Source organism: Ambystoma mexicanum, chromosome 11 (genome assembly GCF_040938575.1).
Source record: "Ambystoma mexicanum isolate Mex_15411 chromosome 11, UKY_AmexF1_1, whole genome shotgun sequence".
NCBI lineage: Eukaryota > Metazoa > Chordata > Amphibia > Caudata > Ambystomatidae > Ambystoma > Ambystoma mexicanum.
The window spans coordinates 1,065,421,177-1,065,446,756 of record NC_090934.1 but is presented as its reverse complement, the minus strand read 5'-3'; the positions used below and the strand labels follow the sequence as shown (position 1 = coordinate 1,065,446,756).

At 46.3% G+C, this 25,580-nt stretch overlaps 1 protein-coding gene across 4 annotated transcripts in view; it reads left to right on the top strand.

Annotated features, from left to right (window-relative positions):
• FANCI (FA complementation group I) overlaps nt 1-25,580 on the top strand; it is a 1,757,660-nt gene that overhangs the window by 60,450 nt on the left and 1,671,630 nt on the right. For 3 of the 4 annotated variants that reach the window (XM_069624307.1, XM_069624308.1, XM_069624309.1), the window contains exons 2-3: nt 21,102-21,201; nt 22,163-22,235. In XM_069624307.1, the coding sequence (XP_069480408.1) occupies nt 21,115-21,201; nt 22,163-22,235 (160 nt within the window). In that variant the 5' untranslated portion in view covers nt 21,102-21,114. The remainder of the gene's footprint in view (nt 1-21,101; nt 21,202-22,162; nt 22,236-25,580) is intronic. The other variant, XM_069624310.1, reaches the window with a different exon arrangement.

The following is a 25,580-nucleotide window of genomic DNA, read 5'->3' as shown; positions in this document are numbered from 1 at the left end:
CCTCGAGAGACATTGCGAAATCATTTCTTCCACCCATGGTCGTTTATTATTATTAATATCTAACACATAGATCCCTCCCTCGACGAAGCTGCAAGCTGTTTCTCCGCCGAGCAAGATCTTCGACGGAAGGACGAGCGGAGGAGATCCTTCGGCACCGCCGAACACGTGGCCTGGCCTCGCCGGCCTTACACAGTAGGGAGAGTGGGGTTGTGTGATCTTTTCTTTTCACTCCGAGAATGTCTTTCTCTTTCCCCTCCCTCTCTTTCGAGGTCATAATCACACTTCTTGCCCTCAGCTATGGAGAGGACGCCCTTTAGGTTTTGCCCACTTTGCAAAGGAAAATATACCTGGAAGGACCAGCACAAACGGTGCAACCGTTGCTTGCCCCTCGATCAGAAGGAGGACGGCTGTGCGGCCTGTAAGTTACTTAAGCCCAAAACGATAAAGGACCACAGGGTCAAAAGGTGGGCGGTCTACGCCATGTCTAGGTCAGATTCCTTGCCCGCTGCCGCCGAATGTGACAAGGACAGTGATTACATGGCCCCCGTAACGGAGGTTGTAGACCTCTCGAGGGAGGGTTCTCGCTCCTCTTCGTCCATCCCCGGCCCCGACAAGCCCGGCTCACGCCCAGTTTATGGGGATGAACACCCCGGCGACAAGGACGCACACAAGAAATCTCATAAACACATACCCCACGGCACGCATTCGTCGAAGACGAAGGCAGCCATAGCACCAACCGAGGCGCCGGGCCCACCGGCGTCTTCCACCGACCGTAAGGGTTGCCAGCCCTCCCCGGCACCGCTTCCGCGACAGGCGAGCGGGCACTCTGGAAATAAGGGCGCTAACCCCAAACCCTCAGGCGGCGACGCGCCTCGTAAGAGTGCGCACGTTGCCAGTAAAGAATCGACGGTACCTAGCGCGACGGCGAGCGATCCCTCGGCAGAGAGAATGATCGGCGAAAGCCTCGCGCGTATATCTTCTAGGGACGGCCAGAGACGGGCAACAAGTGACACGCCGAAAACCGCGCACAAGGCCAAAGAAACGCCGAAGGCGCCGGAAAGTAGGCTGGGACAGCTCCCACCGTCGACGGAAAGCCCTAGCCTGCCAGAACACTTCTCAGAAGGCGAAGGCACCTTATCTTCGACACTATGGGACAGATCTAGGCAAATGCAAGGAGAAGAAACTCCTTTTTCACTCCCAGACCGCTCTAGCCTACCTCAGTGGACCTTAGAGAAGTTCCAGGCCTGTATGGACAAGTTAGACAGATTCATGGCCATTCCAGAAAATAGGACACCTAAAAGACCTAGGGAGGTACTCCTAGAAAGTCCAAGGGCTAAATACCCGAAGTCGTTCTATAACCCCTTTCAGGAGGATATGAACTCTTACGACCTCACCGAAGAGGACACTCACTTCCAGGAAGGAGAGGAGTTCATTAATGATGAAAACCAACAAGAGGGAGAAGGCTTCCATGAGGACACTAACATAAGTGAGGAAGGGTACGAGGAAGACCCAGGTGAGGGTGACCCAAATCCCTGGCAGTCACCATCAGGGTCTACAGAGCCAGACATTATAGACATCGGGTCTCCTCAGACCACACCGGTCAGGAACCCTTCGCCTGTTGACGATCAGCCCACCTTTTAATGCGCTGCTGAGGAAGGCAGCAGCACATTTTGAGGTCGAAACTGGGGAGGTCACCCCAGACACTGACTTTGTGGAAAGGATTATCAAAGAAAACCCCCCCACCAGCCAAACAATTCCAATACTCGCCTCTGTTAAGAGACAAATCAACCCTTCACTGGCCACCCCTGCACTAGTAAGAGGGGTTAATCCAAGAATCGAAAAATTGTTCTCACCCTCTCAATCAGACCCACTATATATTAAGGGTCACTCAATACCGGACTCCTTAGTGGTGACTAACACTAGGAAAAGGGCTGGGGTTCCACTGTCTACCAGCGAGGCACCCCCGGATAAAGAGGGGGAAAAAGCTTTATGCCCTAGCCAAAAGAATTACCACCTCGGCAGCGTTCTCAACTAGGATTGCCAATAATAACACATTGCTGGCAAGCTACACTGATGCGCAATGGGAAAAGCTTAAGCAGGACATAGAGGAAGTCCCTGAACCCCTAAAAACTCGATTGCTGGCTACAGTTAAAGAAGGGTCTCTGGTCAACCAAAGCATCGTTAAGAATACTCTCGATGCAGCAGAAACAGCTGGCCGCTCTTTGGTACAGGGAATTCTGCTGAAGCGCCACGTCTGGCTTCGCAATTCCGGGTTTAAGGCGGAAACGCAAGCGGCGCTCATTAACAAGCCTATTGAAGAGTCTTACCTCTTTGGAAAGGCAGTGGACGACGCACTGGAAAATGCAAAAAAAGAATTTGATACCATAAAGACCTTGGACCAAATCTCAAAGCCCCCAAACAGGCGGGGATTTGGCAACAAGCGTTCTTTTCGTGGCCAACGCCAGCAACATAATCAACAACTTCAATATTCTGCCAACAACTACCAAAGTAATAGTGGCCAGTACAATCAAAGAGGTCAACGCCGCGGCAAGGGGAGAGGTCGGGGTTCCACCCCTAGAGGCTCCCAAGCCACCAACAACACCAAGTGACGCAAAGATTCAGGTCCCCTCCCATGCATCGCCGGTCGGGGGCCGGTTAACATCCTTTCTTCCAGCATGGGAGGGAATAACATCAGACCGCTGGGTACTATCCACCATAGCCCGCGGCTACTGTATAGAATTCAACAGTTCCCCAAAATACAGAGGGGACGGCGCATGACACCAGAACACCTCGCCATCCTTCTCCAAGAAGTGGACCAGCTACTGGAAAAAGGGGCTATAGAGGTCGTGCCTCATTCTCAGGTAACGGAAGGTATTTATTCAGTGTAGCCTTGTACCCAAAATGGATCTAACCATGCGCCCTGTATTAGATCTGCGCCCAGCGAACAAGTTTGTCAAGCTCCAAAAGTTTCGTATGGTAACCTTACAGGAAGTGATCCCACTGCTAGCACAGGGGGATTACATGACAACACTGGACATGAAAGATGCATACTTGCATACTTTCATATTTTAATGTTGCCGGCGCACAGAAAATACCTCAGGTTCATGATAGAGGGCAAACGCTACCAGTTCAGAGTGCTACCCTTCGGCATATCATCTGCACCGAGGGTATTCACGAAAGTACTGGCAGTGGCAGCGGCCCACCTACGCAGGTTGTCCATCCCAGTATACCCTTACCTCGACGATTGGCTCATAACAAGGGATTCTTACGAAACATGCTTCTCCAATACCCAAAAGACTGTAGACCTTTTGTTCCAACTGGGCTTCTCCATCAACGAGAAGAAGTCCAGCTTAGACTCCAGCCAGACCAAGCAATTCCTAGGGGCTCTAATTCGAACAAAGGACGGCCTCGTCTTCCCCTCCAACGAGAGGGTCCAAAACATGCTGTTTCAGATCCCCCAATATGTGGCAGGTCGAGAGGTGATGGTGCGCAAAGCGATGCGCTTGCTAGGAATGATGGCGTCCTGTATTTATTTGGTACCTCACGCGCGCCTGCGCATGCGCCCAATGCAAGAGTGGCTCAACAGCCAGTGGTGTCAGGCCAGTGGACAATGGGACGATCTAGTGGTGGTCTCGCAGGCCTTGGTTCTCTCGCTACGGTGGTGGACAAAGGAAAACCTGGTAATAGGGAAACCCTTTGCCACATCCGCAGTGGAAGCCACTCTAACCACAGACGCATCCCTCACAGGATGGGGGGGGCTCACCTATCCCATCAGACTGCTCACAGAGTGTGGACTCCGAGTGTAGCATCCAAGCACATAAACCTACTGGAGCTACTGGCTGTGTTCAAGGCACTAAAAGCCTTCCAGGAACACCTACAAGGGAAGACAGTGATGGTCCTTATGGACAGCACCACAGCCATGTACTACCTCAACAAGCAAGGGGGCACCCACTCTCCAGGACTGTCCAAGCTGTCCCAGAATATCTGGAAGTGGGCTCTCAAACACAACATGTTCCTACTGTCGCAACATGTACCAGGGGAACTCAATCTGCTAGCAGACGAACTCAGCAGAGACTTCCCTCTGCTCTCAGAGTAGGAATGGCAGTTGCACGAAGACATCGTCTTCACACAATGGGGATTCCCAGAAATAGACCTGTTCGCAACCCTGGAGAACTCACAATGCCAAGGGGAACGGTCTATCGATTCCATGGTCAGGGAAATTTGCTTACGCCTTTCCCCCGATTCCCCTTCTCAACAAGATTCTGCACAAGATGCACCAGGAACAAGTCACCATGATACTAGTGGCCCCTATGTGGGCCCGGCAGCCATGGTTCGGTCACTTGATGGAGATGTCTCTATCTCCCCCAGTGAAACTTCCGTGCCCGCACCACATGCTGTCACAGGACAAGGGCAGGACACTGCATCCATGCCCTCAGACCATGAATTTAGCAGCCTGGCTCCTGAGATCATAGAATTTGGACACTTACAACTCCTGCAGAGATGCATGGACATCCTCAGGGAGGTTAGAAAGCCTAACACTCGTCACTGTTATTCTAGCAAATGGAAGAGATTTGTCATCTGGTGTAGAGGAAGAAGCATCAACCCAGTTGACTGCTCCCCCATGCACATTGTCCTGTACCTGACCCATTTACTGGACTCAGGTCTAGTGTTCAATTCCATTAAAGTCCACCTAGCGGCACTTTCTGCATACACCACTTCCCAGCTTAGTGTCGTGGTGGAAAGTCCCAGTTATCAAAGCCTTCATGGAGGGAGTAAAGAGAATACACCCTCCGATAGCAAACCCAGCTCCCGGCTGGGACCTGAATGTGGTACTTACCAGACTCATGGGCTCACCCTTTGAACCCATGCACAAAGCAACTCTTAAGGACCTCACTCTTAAGACCGCTTTCCTAATAGCTATCACCTCCATTAGGAGAGTAAGTGAACTACAGGCTCTTTCTGTTCTAGACCCCTTTGTAACAGTTCACAGAGATAAAGTGGTTCTACGCACACACCCAAGGTTTGCACCGAAATTCATCTCAAAATTCCATGTAAACCAGTCAATAGAACTACGAACGTTCTTTCAAAACCCTTCCAATTCGGGAGAAAAAAGTCTGCATACACTTGATGTGTGCAGAGCTGTCATGTTCTACATGGAAAGAACCAGACCACTGAGAAAGACTAATCAGTTTCGGTGGAAGCAGGAAGAGAAGGAGATGCAGTTTCAAAATCCACTATATGTAGATGGATTGTTCAATGCATCACTCTCTGTTACACTCTTGCTAAGAGAGAACTACCCTTCAAGCCAAGAGCACATTCTACTCGAGGCACTGGGGCATCCATAGCATTCATTGCAAATGTTCCCCTTGAGTCCATCTGCAAAGCGGCAACCTGGAGCTCTGTGCACACCTTTACAAAACACTACTGTCTAGATGCACACTCTAGATCAGACTCCCAGGTGGGACAGGCAGTATTAAGACATCTTTTCTCTACTGTTCCTTCTCATAACCCACCGCCAACTCCGGGTACTGCTTGCTAGTCTATGCACAGCATGTGATTCTAAGCAGATTAATAAACATCAGAAGCATTTCTGATGGTTGTATCTGCTTAGATTCACATGCGCCCACCCTTCCTCCCCGCTCGGATGGAAGGAACATAAACACCTTTCTACATCTCTCTCTCTTTTCTGTACTCACTCACGTATAGAAGGCTCCCTCAGGGCAGAAAAAATACAAACAGAGGGACCTCGACGCGTGAGGGATTGTGGGTACAACGCACGTCACTATAGGGATAGTGTTACAGACACGCCTTGTCGACGTCCCCTTTTCGACTACGAAAAACAAAATGCAATACTCTGCAGTGACCACTGGATGTCGGACTATGCACAGCATGTGAATCTAAGCAGATACAACCATCAGAATTTCTTTTACGGTAAGTAATGCATTGTCATGCGACGCTGGAGCATCTGAGAGGATAAGGATTTTACTTCTGCTTCAAAGGGGTAATTTTTTCTCTCCCTCCCCTTGAAGTGTTTATGGAAGCCCTTGCACAATCATCTGGGTTAACGGGTTTCTGTCACATGGTGTAAATAATAATCTGAGTTATTCATGAATGATACATGTATTACGTCATAACTGACTATGAAAGAAGATCACATGTCAAAGAGTTTACACTTTGTGAGTGTATCAAATGGTGTTTTAGAGCTAGGGGGATTACATTACTTTGTATTAGAGTTAGCCAATCGGGTTTAGGGGATAACTTTGTAACAAAATATGTGATTATTTAAATTGTCTAAATGTGTATATAAGATGCTTTGTTATTATTCGGAGAGAATCCGGTTTGTTTTCAGCTCCAAGAAACTGACTAGCCCCTTCCTAATCGTAAACATGCAATAAAACTTGCTTTTCTGTTAAAGTGCATTCATTTTTTGTGGAAGCCGTTCTTTCGCATTGGAATCTTTGAGCCACTTCCTTACAGAGATTCCCTTTTGATGTACAAGCATTTTGCTGCAGTTAACTATACATTCAGACCCCGTTCTTGAATACCCAAACTCTTAACAAAACCCAACTGTACTCTAGAAAGAATATTATTCTTTTCAACTCATAACCACAATCTTTCTGCAATGATTTTACCAAGCAACCTACAAGATGTATCCAGAAGGGATATTGGCCTATAGCATGTAAACAGACTTCTTGGACCCTTTTTGTAAATTGGAAGAGCAGTTGCATGTGATGGGGCCATTTTTAGTTGCAATCATAGAATTGAAGACCTTAGCTGAGAGAGGGCCTCAGACTTGCGGTGCATGCTTCTGCAGGGATATAATCTGGCCGAGAGGCCTTATTTGATTTCAGGGAGGTGATAGTAATTATTACTTCCTCTACAGATATTAAAGGAAAACACACAGGCGCTTGTGCTGATGGACCCTAAAGGACTAAAAGGATTCCCAAAGAGGACGGAAAACTCAGTAGCCCATTTGAAGAACTAAAGAGACTGATCCAAGAGACTATTTGCTGATTGTGTATTAAAGAGAACTCTACAGACTGGTACTATAAGTACTGAGTTGAATCTGGCAATGTCAACCCTGCTTCCATGGGGTGAACCTCCTGTCATGATGCATACCCCCGGGCATCTGGAACAAGCCCATCAGCCCCGGGAGCAGTGTTGGGGAGAATTCTCTGTAAAGGCTAATTTCCCAAACCTAGTGAGTCCCCCAGCAGCTTTGCTGGATTTTTGGGGTTTATTTTTTCTCCTGCTAAGAGTGAGACTCTTTTCCTCCCACTCTTAGACATGATTTGAGGTGTTCCTTTGACTTTGTTTGTGTTTTATGGGCTATCGGGTCCTTTACCCCATAGGGCTTCATGTGTTTTTGGTATGTGGGTTACACAGCACCCTCCGTGCCGTAACCCAGGGGTGTGGTAGCGACCCCCAATCATAGACTCCATACCCTGGGACTGACTACTGTCTCCCAGGGCATGTAAAGTCACCTTGGCTTTACTAGTCTTAAATTGTGAACAGAACCAGTACAAAACATCATATTGTGGACGTACTGGTCGGGGCAATTCGATTGCCCTGGGGTCTGTTGTTCGAGGGGGCCCTGTCCCGTCCCCCCGACCAAGTTTTGGCTGGTGGCAGTGGATACTACTTTTTATATTCGACCGCGAATATATTCCTATGGGATTTTCCCATTGTTCGAGGCTACCACTTTTTAATATAGCCTCGAACATACCGCCGGTTTATTAAATTAATATAAATTCACCGGTTGGTATTTTTTGCCGAAACTTGGTTCCAAAATGGCGTTTGTGTTCGCTTCTGTGACTCCAACCCAAGTCGAGCCCTTTGTTCCACTTTTTGGCGGGCTTCTCCACAGAAGCCTCCGAAAGTGGTGCCACTCTGCCTGGGTACCACAGGGGTTGTGGGAGGGGGTTTAGGCACCCTGGACTGAGTTGCCTTGGCAACTTAAGTCGCACTCTTGTGTGATTGGCCCACCACTTAGCATGTTTGAGTGACAGCTATGCTGAATGAATGGGGGTTTTCTGTATAAAAGCAGGGCTTTGGGGACTGGAACTTCAGAAGTCGCCACAAGACCTAAAGAATCCGAGGAGGGAGAAACCGAGCCGACCTGCAACGACGACACCACCGGTGGAGCCCTGCTGAACCGTCTCACCACTTTTCCCGACGACAGAGGAGATCTCCAGCCCGGAGAGTCTTCTTCCTTTGACTGGTTGGGATAACCAGTTTGCCCGTCTCTTCGCCTTCCTGGACCATCTCGGGGCCGCCTTGCCCGTGCCAAGCACCCCGGCAACCGGAATACCACGGTTTACCACTACCGCGAAGAAAAGGGTGGTACCTTGTAACCGGGAAACTCCGCGGCTGGTTTCTTCCCTGGCAGCGCAACGACCTCCAGCTTTCCTCCATGTCGAGACCTCCTCTTCTTCTGGACGAAACACCGACTTGCACCCGCTGCCAGGAACAACTGCCCGCGCTGGAGCGTTCTTCCCATTTTCAGGAACTGTGTCCCGCCTGGCTTCCCTTGCGACAGATCGTTCGGGGTGACAGTAAATCCTCGACTTTCTAACCTGGGTTAGCCTGGGACCTGTTAACTAACTTTTCCTGACTTGATCTCAATCTTTGGGGTGGGCCTGGCATTTGAACTTCATTGCTCTCCAGTAGACTTTGCCTAACCTGCCTCACTGTGGTTCTTTGAAAAGTATTGAGATTTGTGTGCTTGCATAACTTTGCCTTTTTCCCTCCCTTTTTAAATAACTTATTAGAGTGCCATCTTATGTTAAGCACTCACCTCTGTCTGAAAATAAGTGGTGTTTCTCACTATGACTTGTCTAATAAGTAATCAGGGTTGTATATATATATATAATAGTGACTGTGTGTTGAATTTACTTACCTCTTTTTGTGCTAGTGTAATTTACAAGTGTATCTTTAAATAAATAATTATATACTTTTACACCAAAGCTCTGGTCAGTGTTTGCTTGTGCTACTGTGTCTCTGTACCTATTGTGTATACTCTATATACTGCCTAACTCATCTTGAGAGAAGTCTGACTGCTCATCCACAGCTACCAGGTAAATCTGGGTGGTACAGACTGCTACCAATTGGGTTTACTGCCAACCACCTGTAGTCCTAAACCTTTTGCAGTGGTCCCTAAGGGAACTGCACAGGTTTCTGCCTAACAAGCAGGCATCCAGACATTTATTAAAACCTCAGCAGCCCCGGCTAGGGGCTGTCTGGGTTCAGTCCTGGCGCCTTAGGCACCAGGCTCATAGTCATTACTTACCTCAGGCAGACCATGCTGCAAATGAATCCAAGCCAATGTGAGGCCTGGAGGGGACTATTTTACTACAGGGACTATTTTTTTACTCGGGTGTGGTTCTAGGGACTTCTTACTTGGGACTACTTTTGAGGCTATTTAAACCACGCCCGAACAGCAGCACACGCTTCGCGTTATTCTGCATCCAGCAGCGTAACGCTCACCGTGCCTGCAAGTCAGCATCCAGTCCTCGGCCACTCCCGTCCTGAATCCGGAGCTCCAAGAGAAAGAGGAAAGAAGAGGTAAGGTTAGAAAACAAACTTTATTCCAGTTTCTCACCTGATTCCGGAACCATCACGTCTCCGCGCCTGGAAAGGACATTATTTCTGCATGCGTCGCATCGCCAGCTGCAGCGCCACGCCATACTCACCAGTCCTCACAGCATCTTTCAATTTGGCGCTGCCTCCATCATTTCTTCGCTGGACTCTGGCATCTCTGGACAAAAGAAATAACAAGGTGAGCCGAGAGAGCCAACAAATACAATCTTTCTTACCACCATAGACTTACCTGATTTACCACCGGAGGCATTACTCTTTAACTCTCCACTTCTTCATATGCTGCATCTGAAAACGGAGAGAAAACAACACGTTAAATACATGCATCATTTACCGGACAGCATCGGGTAATACAGACTCTTACCTGAACGCCATCAGCGGCCACGAGACCATCTTTTCTCAAACTCAACTGCAAGATAAGAAAGGAATGGGACAAGAGTGAACATCGGACATATTGAACTCTATGAACTTTATACTTACTGGTCTTCGCCAGGAACCTCAGAGTCAATTCTCGTCCGGAACTCTCCCAACGCCTTCGAACCAGTGAAGCAACTGGTATTTACGCGCCCCTGCAATCCACGCAGGATGGAGAGCTCATCTTTCAAGAATATAAGGTGAGAGTACTGGAAGGGGATTTCAGAGGTGATTAGTGGGGAGAGCAGGGAGGTGCCATCACTAGAATCCACGGGTGGCTAAATTCCTCTTTCCACTTACAGGAGAATACTTTTACGGGTCAAGCAGACGAGATTAGGAGGGCCAGTCCAGTCTGTCATCTCAGCACTACGCATCACGTTTGTGGAGGCCGCAGCAGTCCGGGTCCGACCGACGCCCCTGTGGGAGCCAGGTGAGCGTAACACCTCCCCTAATACTGCCAGGGTGAGGCAGATGCTCTCTGATCCGATCCCAAGGGGTGGTTATTTGAGGGAGTACCATGAAGGTAAAGGTGACTTGCCAGATAGGACATGGTATCCCCCTTCTTCTTTTGAGGATACCCCATTTTTATCCAAACTTTACCAGTAAAATGTCAAGAATGGACTTCCATTCCCATAACTACCCGGAAACTGCAACAAGGAAGATGAACAGAGTAATGCAGATCAAGGAAGGCCAGGAACACAGGCTTGCTTTAGTTGTTGCGAGCGCATACCTGTGATGAGATTTCAATAAGCAAAGCAGCTGACTGAGGAACGCTGCTGGAGAGAGAAAGCTGATTTTCTGGTAATGAGCCGAGGGACCATGATGTTGGGCTGTGGAGCAAACCGGCTTGGGAAGCAGAGACAAGGAAGCGGACCGCGAGAAGAAACATGATGTGGGAACGACAGAAGCCAACTGATGGCTCCTGGGCGTTAGCAGGTGTTTGGAGGCAGCCTTTGCCTTACCAGAGCCTAAAGTCACAAAGCAGACAAGCCCAGTAGGGACCGCAGAATGAAGAAATTAATGCAGCAACAGAAGAGGAAATGCCGAACAACCGTTACTGGTTTCCCGAGGGAGAAGAACAAGCCACCCAGAGCCGGTGCGTCCGCTCTGGGGAAGCTGGGACGCCGGGGCGTCTTAGAAGCCATGCCAAGAAAGAATGAGTATTTATGAAGCATTTAAGAGAGAAAGAGCGAGAGAATATTTACAGAACAGAAGGAAAACACAAGACTTTCCAGTTTGTGAGTGCATGCGATACACATATGAAAAGGCAAAAACAAGAGACTATAACTTTTGGAGAGGTGCGCAGAGCCTACCTGAGAAAAACCCTGGCAGGGAAGTAGGCCAGACAAATTGAAAGTTTAAGAAGGAGATCTATATGAGAAAGCCCTGGCAGGAGAGTTTTCCAGGCAGTTGCAAGTGTGTGCATCTAAGAAAGCCCTGACAGGAGAGTATACCAGGCAGATGCAAGTGTGTGCATAAAAGAAAGCCCTGCTAGTGTGAGGTGTCCAAGGGGATCCTCCCTCCTTTCCCTGGATTAGCCTCCACCCAGAGGGCCAGGGAAAGGACAAAGCTGCTGGATCCCGACTCTGGTGGTGGATCTGGGAGGGAGGACTACCTGGGGAGGGAACTTGGGGAGAGAAAGTGAGGTACCCAAGGATGAGAAATGGTCTCCTCATTTTCCCTTCCATGATGTTCCATCAATCCCCCAAGCTTTTATGGGTTATTGTTATTTCCTTCCAAGTTTTCCCATTGCCTTTGACACATATACACACCACTTTGGTACTGAGACAAGGAAGAAGACAGTACACCTCTCTGGTACTGAAACGGGGAAGAGGCGAGCAAACCGCAGATCAGACTCTGACGTCACCAGTGAGCGGTCTAGTGTTTGGCGAGCCAATCATCTTGGCGGGAGGTTTAAAACCCACATGAACAGAGAAGATGTCGGCTGCAAGGAAAGTTCGAACCACATTCGAGCTGCGGAGCAGAATGTAAGGCGCTGGAGGACCCGAGCTGGTTGCAGAGGATGTGCAGCGAGAAGCGAGGCAGGTGAAAGGTGGAATCCTGTGGAGACCAGCCGCAGTGAGTGGAGCCAGCCGAGCCGTGCAGTGAGACGCTGTCCTGTTTAAGCAGACCAGGTGTACATGCCCAGAAAGACATTTGCTTAAGTTAGAATACAGACACAAAGTTAAATGAATGTAAGAAGTTCAAACACTTTGTTAGGCAAAAACCTGTGCAGTTCCCTCTGGGACCACTGCAAAAGATTTAGGACTATAGGTGTTTGGCAGTAAACCCACTTGGTAGCAGTCTGTACCACACAGATTCACTTGGTAGCTGTGGCTGAGCAGTCAGACTTCCCTCAACAAGAGTTAGGCAGTATACAGAGTATTCACAATAGGTCAAGAGAACGCAGTAGAACAAGTAAACACTGACCAGGGCTTGGTGTAAAAGAGATATAATTATTTATTTAAAACCACATCTAGAAAAACACACAGGCACTAATAGTAAGCAATTCAAAAACACGGTCACTAAAAGATATACACTCCCTTAAAAGAATATTAGACAAGTCTTAAGTAAAGCCCCACTTATTTTCAGACAGCGGTGAGCGCTTAACGTAGATGGCATTCTAATAGTTCGTTTTAAAAAGGGAGAGAAAAGCAGAGAACAAATTGAAACAGATCCCAACACTTTTTCAAGAACACAACAAGGAACAAAGGCAAAGTAAAACCGTGAAGTTAGAGTTCAAGAGGCCGGATCCACTTTCAGAAATGTCTCCAGGGTCACACGGTTGCAGTGCACAAAAGTCTTGTAAAGGTTCAAAAAGGAGTTGGACCAACGAAAGGGACCAGTTAGAGGGTCAAGGCGGCCAGGCCAGTCCAGAAGGTTAAGGGGTTATTATTACCTTGTAGCAATCTTTAGAAAGGGATGCCTGGCGGACACGGTACCTTAAAGTGGTGAGAACGCTCCAGCGGGGGCAGTTGATCCTGGCAGCGGGTGCAAGTCGGTGCTTTGTCCGGGGGAAGAGAGGATCTCGTCGTGGAGGAAGACAGGAGTCTGTTGCACTGCCAGGGAAGAAACCAGCCGCAGAGTTTCTCAGGTACAAGGAGCGGTCCAGTGATTCGCGGTTCAGTGGTGAGTGGCTATCCGGCTGCCAGGGTGCTTGGCACGGGCAGTTCGACCACAAACCGGGCTGGGGTCTGAAGAAAGAAAGGTAAACTGGTTGTGCCCACCAGTCAGGGGAAGAAGCCTCTCCAGCCGGGAGATCTTCTCTGTCGTCGGGAAGTGGTGAGTCGGTTCTGCAGGGCTCCACCGGTGGTGTTGTCGTGGTAGGTCGGCTCAGCTTCTCCCTCGTCGGATTCTCAGGTCCTGTGGCGACTTCTGAAGTTCCAGTCCCCAAAGCCCTGCCTTTATGCAGAAAACCCCCATTCACTCAGCCTAGCTGTCACTCAAACATGCTAAGTGGTGAGCCGGCCGGCTCACCACTTGGGCCAATCACACAAGAGTGCGACTTGAGTTACCAAGGTAACTCAGTCCAGGGTGCCTAAACCCCCTCCCACACCCCCTGTGGTACCCAGACAGAGTGGCACCACTTTTGGAGGCTTCTGTGGAGAAGCCCGCCAAAAAGTGGAACAAAGGGCTCAAAATGGGTTGGAGTCACAGAAGAGAACACAAACGCGTTTTTAGAATCGAGTCTTGGCAAAAAATACCAACCGGAGAATTAATATTAATTAAATAAACCGGCGGTATGTTCGAGGCTATGAGAATTAAATAATTGAATTTGGTAGCCTCGAACAATGGGAAAATCCCATAGGAAAATATTGGCGGTCGAATATAAAAAGTAGTTTCCACTGCCACCAGCCAAAACTCGATCAGGGGGGACAGAGACGTGCCCCATCGACTAACAGACCCCGGGGCAATCAAATTGCCCCGACCAGTACGTCCACAATATGATGGTTTGTACTGGTTTCTGTTAATAATTTGGGACTAGTAAAGCCAATGGTGACTTTACATGCTCTGGGAGACAGTAGTCAGTCCCAGGGTATGGAGTCTATGGTGGGGTGTCACTATGACACCCCTGTGTTACAGCACGGAGGGTGCTGTGTAACACACATAGGAAAAACACATGAGACCCTATGGAGTAAAGGACCCCATAGCCCATAAAACACATTACCAGTCAAAGGAATACCATACACCATGTCCAAGAGTGGGAGAAAGAGTCTCACTCTTGGCAGGAGGAAAAAAACAAACTACAGAAATCCAGCAAAGCTGCTGGGGGACTCACTTGGTTAGGAAATTCAGCCTAAAGAGAGAATTCACCCTAACACACTTCAATTTGATGGAAGAAATTAATGCAGATTGAATCAATGATACAAGAGAATACAGTGAGATATTCCCTAAAGTGACAGTGGGAATTTGGAAATCAACATTGCATAAGCCAGCAAATAGACTTTGAAGTCCTAAAAACGAGCATTGGCAAAAGCCGGGATAATTGGTGAATGTGATATGTGAATTATAGAGCCAGTTGGCATACAAAACCTGAGAAGGGCATTTAAGAAGTGAAGATAATAAAGTTAAATCACTGGGGAAGCTTGCTGGCGGAGGAGTGCATTGCAGGGACCACCAAACCTCAGTCTGCAGAAGTGAACTGTTGAACTATGAAATCCTGGTAGGGAAAACTGCCAGGTTACAAGTGAAGAAGGATTACAGTCATTTTTCCTAAGAAAAGACATCTGTACCCTTTAGGGAGGGGCGTGGGGAGGAGGGCCTGGCAGGGCAGGAAAGTGTACCAGCTTTCTCTAATGTGGAAGAACTGTTTTGTTACATTGACCACTTAATGAATTTTTGTGAAGTTGGGAAAGTGAATATACCAACTCCTAAGTGGATGAACTTTACGTTCTGAGAACCTTTGAGAACTGTGCAACACAAGAGTGGCTGGGACGCAGCCCCTGCTTGTACTTTTTGAAGTGCCTGAGAATGTGGGGAAGGGAGTTACCTCCTAGAGTGGGAACTGTTGCAGACATTGGAACAATTATTGAACACTTGTTATTTTTGAGACAAGACCCTCGCACCTTTTGGTCCCATTTAGTATGTGAGGGCAAGAATAGGTTTTGACACAGACCGAACATTGCTCTGGAGCTCCTGACTTAGACTGCACTTAGATTTAGCTAGATAGGGAAATTCCCCCTAGAATCTGGCAAGTTCGGCCTTCTCCCTACCCTTTTAATTTAGTAATACATATTGGCAACCCACACTGTATCTCTTGTGTCTGTGTCTTCTTCATGATGCCTTCACAGTAGGGAAATACACCAGGCAGAGACAAGTTGAACATTGTGTAGGAAAATACCTAACTTGGAAAGATCCTGAGAAAGAAGTATCGGGATTAGCAAAATTGGAGTCGTTTGAAGAGTCATTTGTCTTCTGCATGGTTGCTGTGCTACGGATTCTTTCTACTTTGCCTTCCTGGAGGAGGAGCAGTACTATAAAGACTGCAAACGAACACGGAACGTTTGTGGAGTCGTTTGAAGAGTTGTTTGTTTTCTGCAGTCTTTGGCAGTAGGCTACGAAAACCCTTACTCAGAAGGCGGGGTAGGATTCATTACATTAATACCGTTCTTCAGCTAACTGCAAAATCATGTTTTGGGTCAAGTGTTTTTGTCCTATCCGCTCTTCCTGGCCGTGTCTGGGTGACGGTGGCGTTGCGTGGTGCTTCCCTTTGAGCCCATTTCACAGTCGGCTGTTAGCGGACTCGTGTTGCCATAAAATTTATATTATTCAAAGCATGGGGACCCTCGTAGAACTGGTCTGCGAAGCTCTAAAGCAAGTGCAGGGAAGAAAGAGGTTAGTGTCTCTAATAAAAAACATGACCGACTACTTGCCTGTGAAAAAAACAATGTAAAGTAGCACAAATCAACAGAAGATAACCTCTCCCCCGAAACTCATCTGTCCCCCTCTAAAGCTTCCTCCCCCATAGCAACTATGCGGCTACCTCTGTGCCTCTGAATGCTGAAGCATCATTTGTTTCGCCGACAATTGATAATAACAATTCACTACTGAAGATTTGCTTTCGGCTTACAGAGGGCTTCATTAGGAGGAGAGAAGGTGCTACCTGGTATGCATGGGATGGATAATGGCCTCATTACAAGTCCGACCGTACCCTACTGGTGCTACCGGCGGGTTGCCGCAGAACTTGCAATATTTAATGGCACCTGGCTTACCTGTAATACCGGGGGATTACAACCCTGGCGTTCTGGGAAGTCAGGCGCCGTTAGGCTTACCAGCACCCTTGTTACCGGACCGGCACAGTTGTAATGAGGCCCAATGTTCTGGAAAGTAATCTATCTGGCTCACCGGATCTAATGGCCTTGGTCGCCTCCTCAGACTCGGCTACCTGCTCTGATTCGGATCGCTATGAAACTTCAAATGAAGCGATTCAACACGTTTCAGTTTTGCATACAGAAGAAAGTTGTAAGGATAACAATGCTCTTTTGATTATGTCTAAACTGGCCTCATTGGCTGTGATATTGACAAAGTTAATTAAGGATCAAACTGATATAAAGGCAATGGTTACTACAATATCGGCCAAAGTTTTGAAGAACGTTGAACCCTACAGAGCGCAGGTCCTGTCTTCCAGAACGACACCATTGAAATCATGCTCAGCCCAGGCCAGATGTGGTAAAATGGCCACAGCTAATAAACCTGTGAGTAACTTAATCATTGACTCTCAAAAACCATCCACCAGTGCTGGTGCCAAAATTGCCCCACCATGTATTGATCTCTTGGACTGGGAATATGAGGAAATCTTTATTCCATCCAAGGATAGCTCATCCTTTATAGAAGAGCCTCCTCAACCCTCACAAAAATATGCTGCTTGCCCTGATGATAAAGAGCAAGGGAAAGAAGCATCCAAGATCTAACAGCCCAAGGAAAAGTCAAAGATGAAATGTAAAATGATGAGCCAACTGGTAGATTGTACTAAAAGAAGTGTTAGACTCTACGGTCCCGCTGTCAATTGGAAGGAAGACCAGAGAAAACCTGAAGTCTCGCCTAATCTCTGTGCTATTCCCAAAACCATCCAAAACTTTGCTGACACCCGTTTGTCCGACGGGTGTTTTGCCGTGGGAGTTTTGCTGAAAATTCCCATCTACTTTTTTTTGGGGGGGGGGGAGGGTTAATAAAGGGTTGGGGGAGGAATTAAAAAAAATGAAGGGAGTTTGGGGAACTCAAAGAATGAAAACAAAATGTCGATAGTTTTTCGGCAAAACTCCCACAGTAAAACACCTGTCGGAAAAAAATGGGGTCGGCGAAATGACATGGAACCCTGCTGTTCTCGCCCAGAGCAGTTCTGAACTTCCTGGGCTCTGCATCTCTCGTCCGCTCCACCTCTCGCCTGCGTTACGCTCTTACGGGGCCTCCCCTGCTAGCGTATGCGCATCTGTCGCCTGGCTTGGTGTATTGTCTCTCTTAAGGCCTCCTTGTCGCAGTGAATTGAAGGTTGGTTCTTAGAGAGCGGTCCTGTTCCTTGATCATCATGGTTTATGTTGTATTTGTTAGGAAACATTCTCTTTACTGCACCTTTCTTTCCAACTTTAGGTAACCACCAAACATTTTGCTTTTATTTTTGAATCTGACCTGAACTTTTTGCAGTACAGTGAAGCCTTAAGCTTCACTGCACTGGCCTTTGCCCACATGTTATGGGGAAACTGATATATCCTTTAGGCTATCAGTAATGGGAAACGGTGTTTCCCTTAGTTGTGTTACTATGTTGCTACTTGTGTTTACTTTTGTATCACTTGTGGTAACTTTTTATCATTGCACAAAGCGGCTTACACTGCAGTGCCAAGGGGTGCATTTTTGTTTTGCTTTAGACTAACATTCAGAGGATTTTTGGTTACTCTAGATGTGCTTAAAAGATGGGCTGGTGGCAGCAGTGACTTTTCCCCACGTTTTGGGGAATTTCTTTTTAGCTTTACCGCATTTACCGTGTTTGGCTACGGACTGTGGCTACTGGTCAAACATGGCCGTGCTGCAATTCGCCTCTTCTTTTTGCATCTTTTTGTTGAGCCTTCTTCCTGGCCTCAGAGTCCAGGAAGATCGTTATAAGGCCTTCCAGTGCCCGGGAAAGCAGCAGCTTTTGGCAGGCTAATGGAGGGCTTTGTATGTTTGCAGGCAGGGTGTGGGTTGGGTCAGTCTAACCCTAATCCACATCCGGGTTTCTGTTTGTCTGAGTGGTATGTATGAATGTTCCTGCCATTGGTCCTGATTGTACCACTGTGGGGTGTGTGTGTGGGCTAGTCCTGCTATTGGCTAGGGGAGTTTCAGCTCCTACATGTCTTTTAGGATGAGAAGGGGACCCCTGCATGTATTCCTCAGAGATCCTGGAGAAACCTGAAGGAGCCAAGTATCCTGTCCAGCTGCGAGACCTGCGAAGAAACCGGAAACCTGACTGAAGGAGGCCTGGCAACCAACTTCTGCTGCAGCCCTGGTGGAGCCCTGTCTTGCTCATGATCTTCAGTAGGCCTGCGAAGGTGCTACGACCCCTGGATTGGAGGGACCATCCATTCCCGACATCTGCTCTGTGCCCAGCACAAAAAATGCCTTCGGAAGTGACCTGGAACCGTCCTGTGACTGACCGTGCTAACTTCGCCGCTTGAAACTTGGCACACCCTCAGCTGACAGTGCAATGACACCCTCTACGAAATTATGACGTCCTAGCACAAAGGGCATCCGAGAAAGACCGGAAAGTCCGACTGCGGCTACTGAGTCCTGTTGCATCGCTGTGTGCGACATGCACCGTCTGAAACCTGCTTACCTTACACGAGTCCAGTCCTGAGAGGGTGCTGCGTCGTTTGTTTTTGCATTCCTTGCACCAGCAAAAGACACCAACCGGAGGGAAGCTCGAACCTGTAACCCACTGAAAATCGAGACCCATGGATTTCAGCGGGAGAAGCAACCCAAGACACCCTTCCTTTGTTCTACCAAGACTTAGGAAGGTTCGGAGTAAAGGTGGTACGTTAGAGCTTTTAGCCTACCCCTATAATCCCATTATAAGTGAATGGGTTTATAATAATCCAATTTCTAACACTATTGGCTTAGCCATTACTTGCCTTGGCAAAACGTCTGACTGTTTGGGATAATTTTGGGCACTTGTCTACATTGAACCCTAACTCTTAAAAACCCTTCACTGGACCTCAGAGACCGTACCTGCATTTTTTCCTGCTTCCTAAGTTCTGTGGAACTGTATCCTGAACAATAGGCCACAAGGCCCCTGGCAACTTAGGGCTGGACATTTCTAGCTAGGGATCATCTCTGTGGACCTTTTTGTGTATATTACTTGTCTATCCATTCCTTTGCAGGAGTGTTTGCTTTGCATTATGCTTTACACCCCAGTGAAAGTATATATGTATTTAGTTTGATAGTATTCTGTGCAAGTCTACCTGCTTGTAATCATTTTCTTATAGTGTGTTTTGGCCATAATTAAATAACTGTATTATTATACATCCTGTCTAAGTGCAATTTGTGACTCCCATTGTGTGACCTCATTTTGGACCCTTTACAAGCTCACCACCTCTGAAGAACGTAGCCTAGACCGCCTGTCGCTGCTACCTAAACTGTTTGGGCTACAGCTTCCCAGAGTTGTCCCTGTCACAATATAGGTTGGTCTTCTATACATCTGTCCAGCAGGCCAGAGTATAGAAAACCAGTCCTAACAGTCTTCATCACAGTTTATGGATTTGTTGTTGTAGGGCATTTCAGACAGTCCCATGTATGCCATAATGGGAAATTGTTTAGCAAGTTCCTTCGTGGAACGGGAGTCCTTTTCCCCAAAGGGCGAGGCTCCTTCTTGGGGAAACGGACAAATTCCCTCGATTCATCACAGTGGATAAGAGTAGAGACAGAATTGAGAGGAGAGTGAAGATGAGGATTGAAAGAAAGTCATTGGAGTAAAGGCACGACCGGACAATAGAACTTCCTCATTTATTTCACCCCAAATGTCCCTGAAGGCATTAAAGAGATAAGGCTGCAGCCTTTAGGGTGCCCCTTGATGAGTGCCCTGACAGCCGGGGAACCCCGGCTTTATAGAATCCTTATTGTTCCAAGACCTCGCGAGCATGGGCTAGAGGATGGGAGATACCTTCAAGATTGAGGGAAAGCATACAGGGACCACCTTTAGACTTGGCGCTGAAATCATTTTTTTTGTATGATGTGTTATAATAAAAACAAAAAAAAGTATTAACGTTCTTACATGACTTAAGCATCTCGTCACATTTGCTTAGTCATCTGCTGGTAACTTTACACTGGTTTAGCTCATTCATATGCTTCTGCTTGTTCATAATAATAATAAACATTACCAGTGTTGATCGTATGTCAAAAATGTAGATGCATTATTTGTTCAACTTCCTATCTATTTTTAAAGCATAAACAATGTCATATTAAGGTGTATATGTCTGCTCCCAATCAGGAAGCTCAAAGCAGCTAATCGTGAGAAATCGGGTTCTAAACTTTCCATTTCCCTATCAAGATCTCCAAGCCGAGTGAATATGTGCCTTTTTTCAACTTCTTCCTTTTGATCGAGTGCCTGGATCCTTATCAAAGTTGACATGCCATTCAGAGATGTCTCATGTTCCGTATCCTGCCAAATTTGGTGATGATCGAGCCATGTGTTCAAAATTTGTAAGGGAATGTACTTTTCCATTTTAACATAGAATGTATGATGTAACCTTAACTCTAGAGTTGTGACAGCAACTCTATAAGGGTATTTTGCAGATATTGAGGCTTTTCTATAGGAAGCCTGAACGCCATGGTGTTTAACCAGCCATTTGGATAAAACTGGTAGTCCATTCAAGTGCTACCTTTCTACATTTGTTCATGTTTGTGAACAAATCTAGAACGTGGAAGTTATATGATAAACCTAAGGCATCCACTAAAGCAGTACATACAACTCCACCAACTCATTAAGTGGAATTGTGTTCTGTGGAAGAGATTTTCAATTGTTACTTTAACTCAAAGCTTTATTGCCAGGTTCCGTAGTTGATTTGCAAAGACTCTACGTGATCCATCAACCTATTTATCCTTTTTTTCTCACTGTCTTGTAGCATTCCATGAATTATGATGGAACAGAAAATACTGTTGCTTGCTGCAGAGGAAAAAACTGCACAGTTGCAGAGCTGCCTGAAAAGCATTAAAGACAACGAGGTGAGACAACTTCTAAATAAGACCATCTACACGCAGCAAATGTATGCACAATTATCTCCTTGATAAACTTAAGGGAATACAATCGCTTACCCATTTTCTTCTTTTATTAATTTATTACACACCTGCACCTCTTGATCCCTGTGCCTTCTATCTTTCAAGCACCATGTTGCTTCACAACCTCCACCCATTGTTCTTGGCTGTATCTGCAAGGCACAACTCGCTTCCACCGTTCAGCAAAGCATTGACTTTCCGGGAGTACTATGCCTGTAACTAAATCCTCTCCTTTCACAGAATACCAATCTTAACTTCAAAAGCTCCATTATTTGGCATTTTAAAATCTGGTAATCTTTCTGTATTAATGTAGTCAAGTTTACTTTTATGTGTAATTGAATAGATTGTGTCTTTCTCACAAGATATTTTGTTGATTAAAATCTTTATTACGTTTTAATCTAAAACAATAGATGGTCCAAATGGAAACAATTAATAGAATTAACAAAAACCGAAAATCGGACCAGCAAACCCACCCGCCATTTTTGCACCATTGGAAGAAAAAGCAAATTCATTTCATCTCCAGGAATGTAGATCTAATTCCCTCATCTTCCAACAATCCTAACATTTGCAAGAGGCTCCTCACCCATAATAATAGTGGTCCACCGATTATTATATTTTTTGTTCTCCCCAAACCTTACTTAATTTCTATGTATATTGCCTATTTTTGTAGATTATTCAATCATTTTGTCTATACCACTCCTCTGCTTTGCAAGCATCTGTGGGACCAGTTTAATTCAATTTGCAGCTATATCCCTTTTTGGACTAAAAAAGGATTTTTTTCTTATCAGATGTTTAATGCAGATTACAGAATAAAGTACTTTGCACTGAACAGTCACATGTTGTCAAAAAATATATATTTTCCATGCTAGTTTTATTTCAGAGCTTGCATAATATGTTTGTTGTGTCCTAGCTTGCAGATGTCATCACGAGAAATGCTGTAAAAGGGAAGGAGACAGGGGCGCTCTTAAGAGGCATTTTCAAAGGTTGGTGTGGGAATTCTTTCATTGAGTTGCTTGTTGAAAACCTTGTGATTCTTTTCCATGTGTCATTTCTAATCTTTGGCTCACAATAGGCCTTTATGGTTGCCAAGGGATGAAGATCACCCGATGATGGCAAAGTCCCATGCTTTATAATCCTACTTTCTTAAGGAGACCGTCCTATGTACTATCTTTATCAAGTAAACAATTAACTGTTTGCTTTGGTTTTATGTGAGCACGAGAATGAATGGCTGCTTTTTCTAAATACACATCAGTTTGCAGCCTAATTAAATCAGAAGGAGGATCTAGCCAGTATTTGTCCATAATTATAAGAAGATTGTACAGACATTCCAATGTGGTAATGTATTTCATATTGGTTTCCTTTTTTTAAAAATTTTTTTTTACAATGAATGAAGGCAAGGCTTTATGTTAGTATTTATACTGCACTCCTCTGTAATTTGCCTGATCTTCAGGCATGGACAAGGGCCAATCCTTGTTCGATAACCGTACCTTGATGCTAAACTGGTTATGATTGTTTCTGACACCTTCTAAAAAGTCTTTATTTCCTTGTATGATTCAATCGCAAAAATATTTTTCTATGGTGTTTGCGATAGTTCTGATATAGCTCAATTGAAAATCTGATATCTTACATATTCATCTTGAGGAGTGCGGCTCAACTTTGCTTGACTGCATTTCACTGTTAAATTCCCAGAGTTGGAAAACATTCTGTCTCTTGTGATTCTCTAGCAATCACAGAATTTGTAGTCTTTTATGGATGCTTGCTATTAGGAAATATGTCTCTTTTAGTTGCTTTACCTCCATAGACAAAGGGAACACCCAAGGCCATGGAGGAAAGATCCCTAAAAAGGGAAAGAAATCGTCAACCCCTACCTGCAACTACATTTGAGGTACCTGGCCCGGCACCTGAACCCAAAGCGCTTAACCCTAATGAGCATCCTGACTGCAAAGTTTTTTTCTTGCAGAAGGGGGACTCTCAATGGAAGAACTCAGTAAATTTCAGAGACAATGCCCATCTTTGGAAGGTTAAGGAGACAGGCCTGTTCCCAGTTGACGGATGAGCCCACTGGGAAATATAGAATGTATTGGAAAGAGAGAATATGAAGCCCATATCGTCCTCCGCTACAAACCATAAGATGTTGGTGGTCTCACAGTCTATGCAAACCTTCCTCTTACAGTTGACACATGAAACCCCCCTTGCGGGTTGTCTTGGAACAAAGAGGACCAGGATAAGTTTGAGAATGTTTTTCTAATGCCATAAATTGGAGGTCCAGATAGAGAACCACTGTAATAGTTGCTACACTTGTCAGTTATCTGACAAAATTGGTGCAAAACTCCAAGCTCCTTTTATATCACTACCAGTAGTGGCTATACTATTTCAGAGCATAGTGATTGGCATTGTTGGTCCCCTTGACTATTGTACATCAACTAGCAGCAGGTTTTTTGTGGTGGTAGTTGATTGTGCTACCAGGTATCCCAAAGCCATCGCATTAAGGACTGGAACTGCTTAGTCGGTTGCTAGGGCCTTGCTTGGTGTTTTTAATAGATTTGGTTTTCCAAAGGAAGTTATTTGAGACAGAGGCACAAGCTTTGTCAACTACGTGCAGGCCATGTGGAAGGAATGTGGGTTTCCTGCAAATGTTCCTCTTCATACCATCCACAAACCGATGTACTTGTTGAGAGATTCAATAGGACATTGAAAAGCATGATTGGAGCTCTTGAGGAGCCCCAGAGAAGGAAGTGGGTACTTCTGTTACCATGACTCTTATTTGCCTGTATACCGGTGCCAAATGAAGGGGCTGTCTTGAGCCCATTTGACCTGCTTTCTGGAAACCCACCTTAAAGGTAGTGTACTAGGTTTCAGGTCTGAGGAAGTAAAAATGGTCTCTTCTGGTGACAGAGGCTAATGACAAGATTTTTATTTATTTGTAATGCGCCAAAGCCCGCAGGCATTGGGGCACCAATACCCACATGACAACTTCACAGGGGCTGCAGGTTCGTCAGGTACTAGTTAAACATTGGTATGACCAGAAGTCCTCACTTGTTTGCCCCCATCCTCTCCCCTTGATAGTAAGTAATTATAATGGATCCCATAAGCGCTAGAGCCGTACATGATAAATAGATAGGACTGGACGATGTTGTAGATCACCTAGATGAAGTAAGTTATTTGGTGGACCCCGGGCATGCCAAAAGGGTTCCTAAAGTGTTCCATATAAATCGGCTGAAGGCATTCATCCTTGGACTGAACATGGGAAGCAATGTTTCTGGCTGCAGATGGGGTAGAAGAGGAGTATGAGCCTCTCTTTAGCCTGTTCCAGAGTGGAACGTTTGATGGCTCGATTGAGGGTGTCTGATTGTACTCTCACCTGATCCTGCAACAACATCAAGCGGTCCAAAGGTTTCTTGGGCAGTTTGCCTCCTTGCCCTCACTCACTCCAGGACTTACACATTGGTGTCAGCATGACACTGGAGATAGTGTATCTACAAAATCAAGGAGTTATAGGATGTCAGATAGGGTCCCACATCAAGTGTGGAAAAACAATATGACAGACCTTGGGGTAATGGAGCCCTCATGTAGTCCGGAATCCAGCTCAGTGGTTCTGCTACTAAAAACAAGTTACTCTGATTTGAGGTTCTGTGTGGACTACAGAGCTCTTAATGGTGTCACTAAGATATATTTGCAACCTTTACCATAAACTGATGAGTTGGTGGACAAGCTATGTGCTGCCAACTACCTAAGAACAGTTGATATCACTTCAGGATTATTACAGATATCCCTGATTGAGAGTGCCAGGGAGAAGACTCCATTTTCCACACATGAGGGGCTTTTCTCGTTTAGGGTAATGCCCTTGATGCACCGCCTACATTACAAAGGCTGATTAATCATGTCCTGAATGGGCAAGATGAATTGTGCATGGCTTATTGATATTGCAGTTTTCAGCCCAACACGGGGGAAAAGCACATCCAAATCACCCAAGTTTAGCATTGTAGGCTTTGCAACAGGCCCACCTGATCATAAATGTTACTAAATGCCAGATTGGTCTGGGTTCAGTGACCTACCTTGGGGACGATGTTGGTGGGAGCAAGATCCAGCCTCTTAACGGCAAAGCACATCTTGTACAGGACTGGGAGACCCATAGCACCTGGACACCTAGAGAGTGATTCCCATAGAGACTTGGAGGTTGTTGGCTTTAGAGTGGGAGTGTTTTATAAACCAGGGGTGCTTTCTAACCTCATTTTGTCCTGGTTTCCTGGTGTCCATTAGTGTTAGGTATGTTTTGAGCATGGCTATCGGTCATGGGACTTAATACAATAATGAATACCCATAGCAGA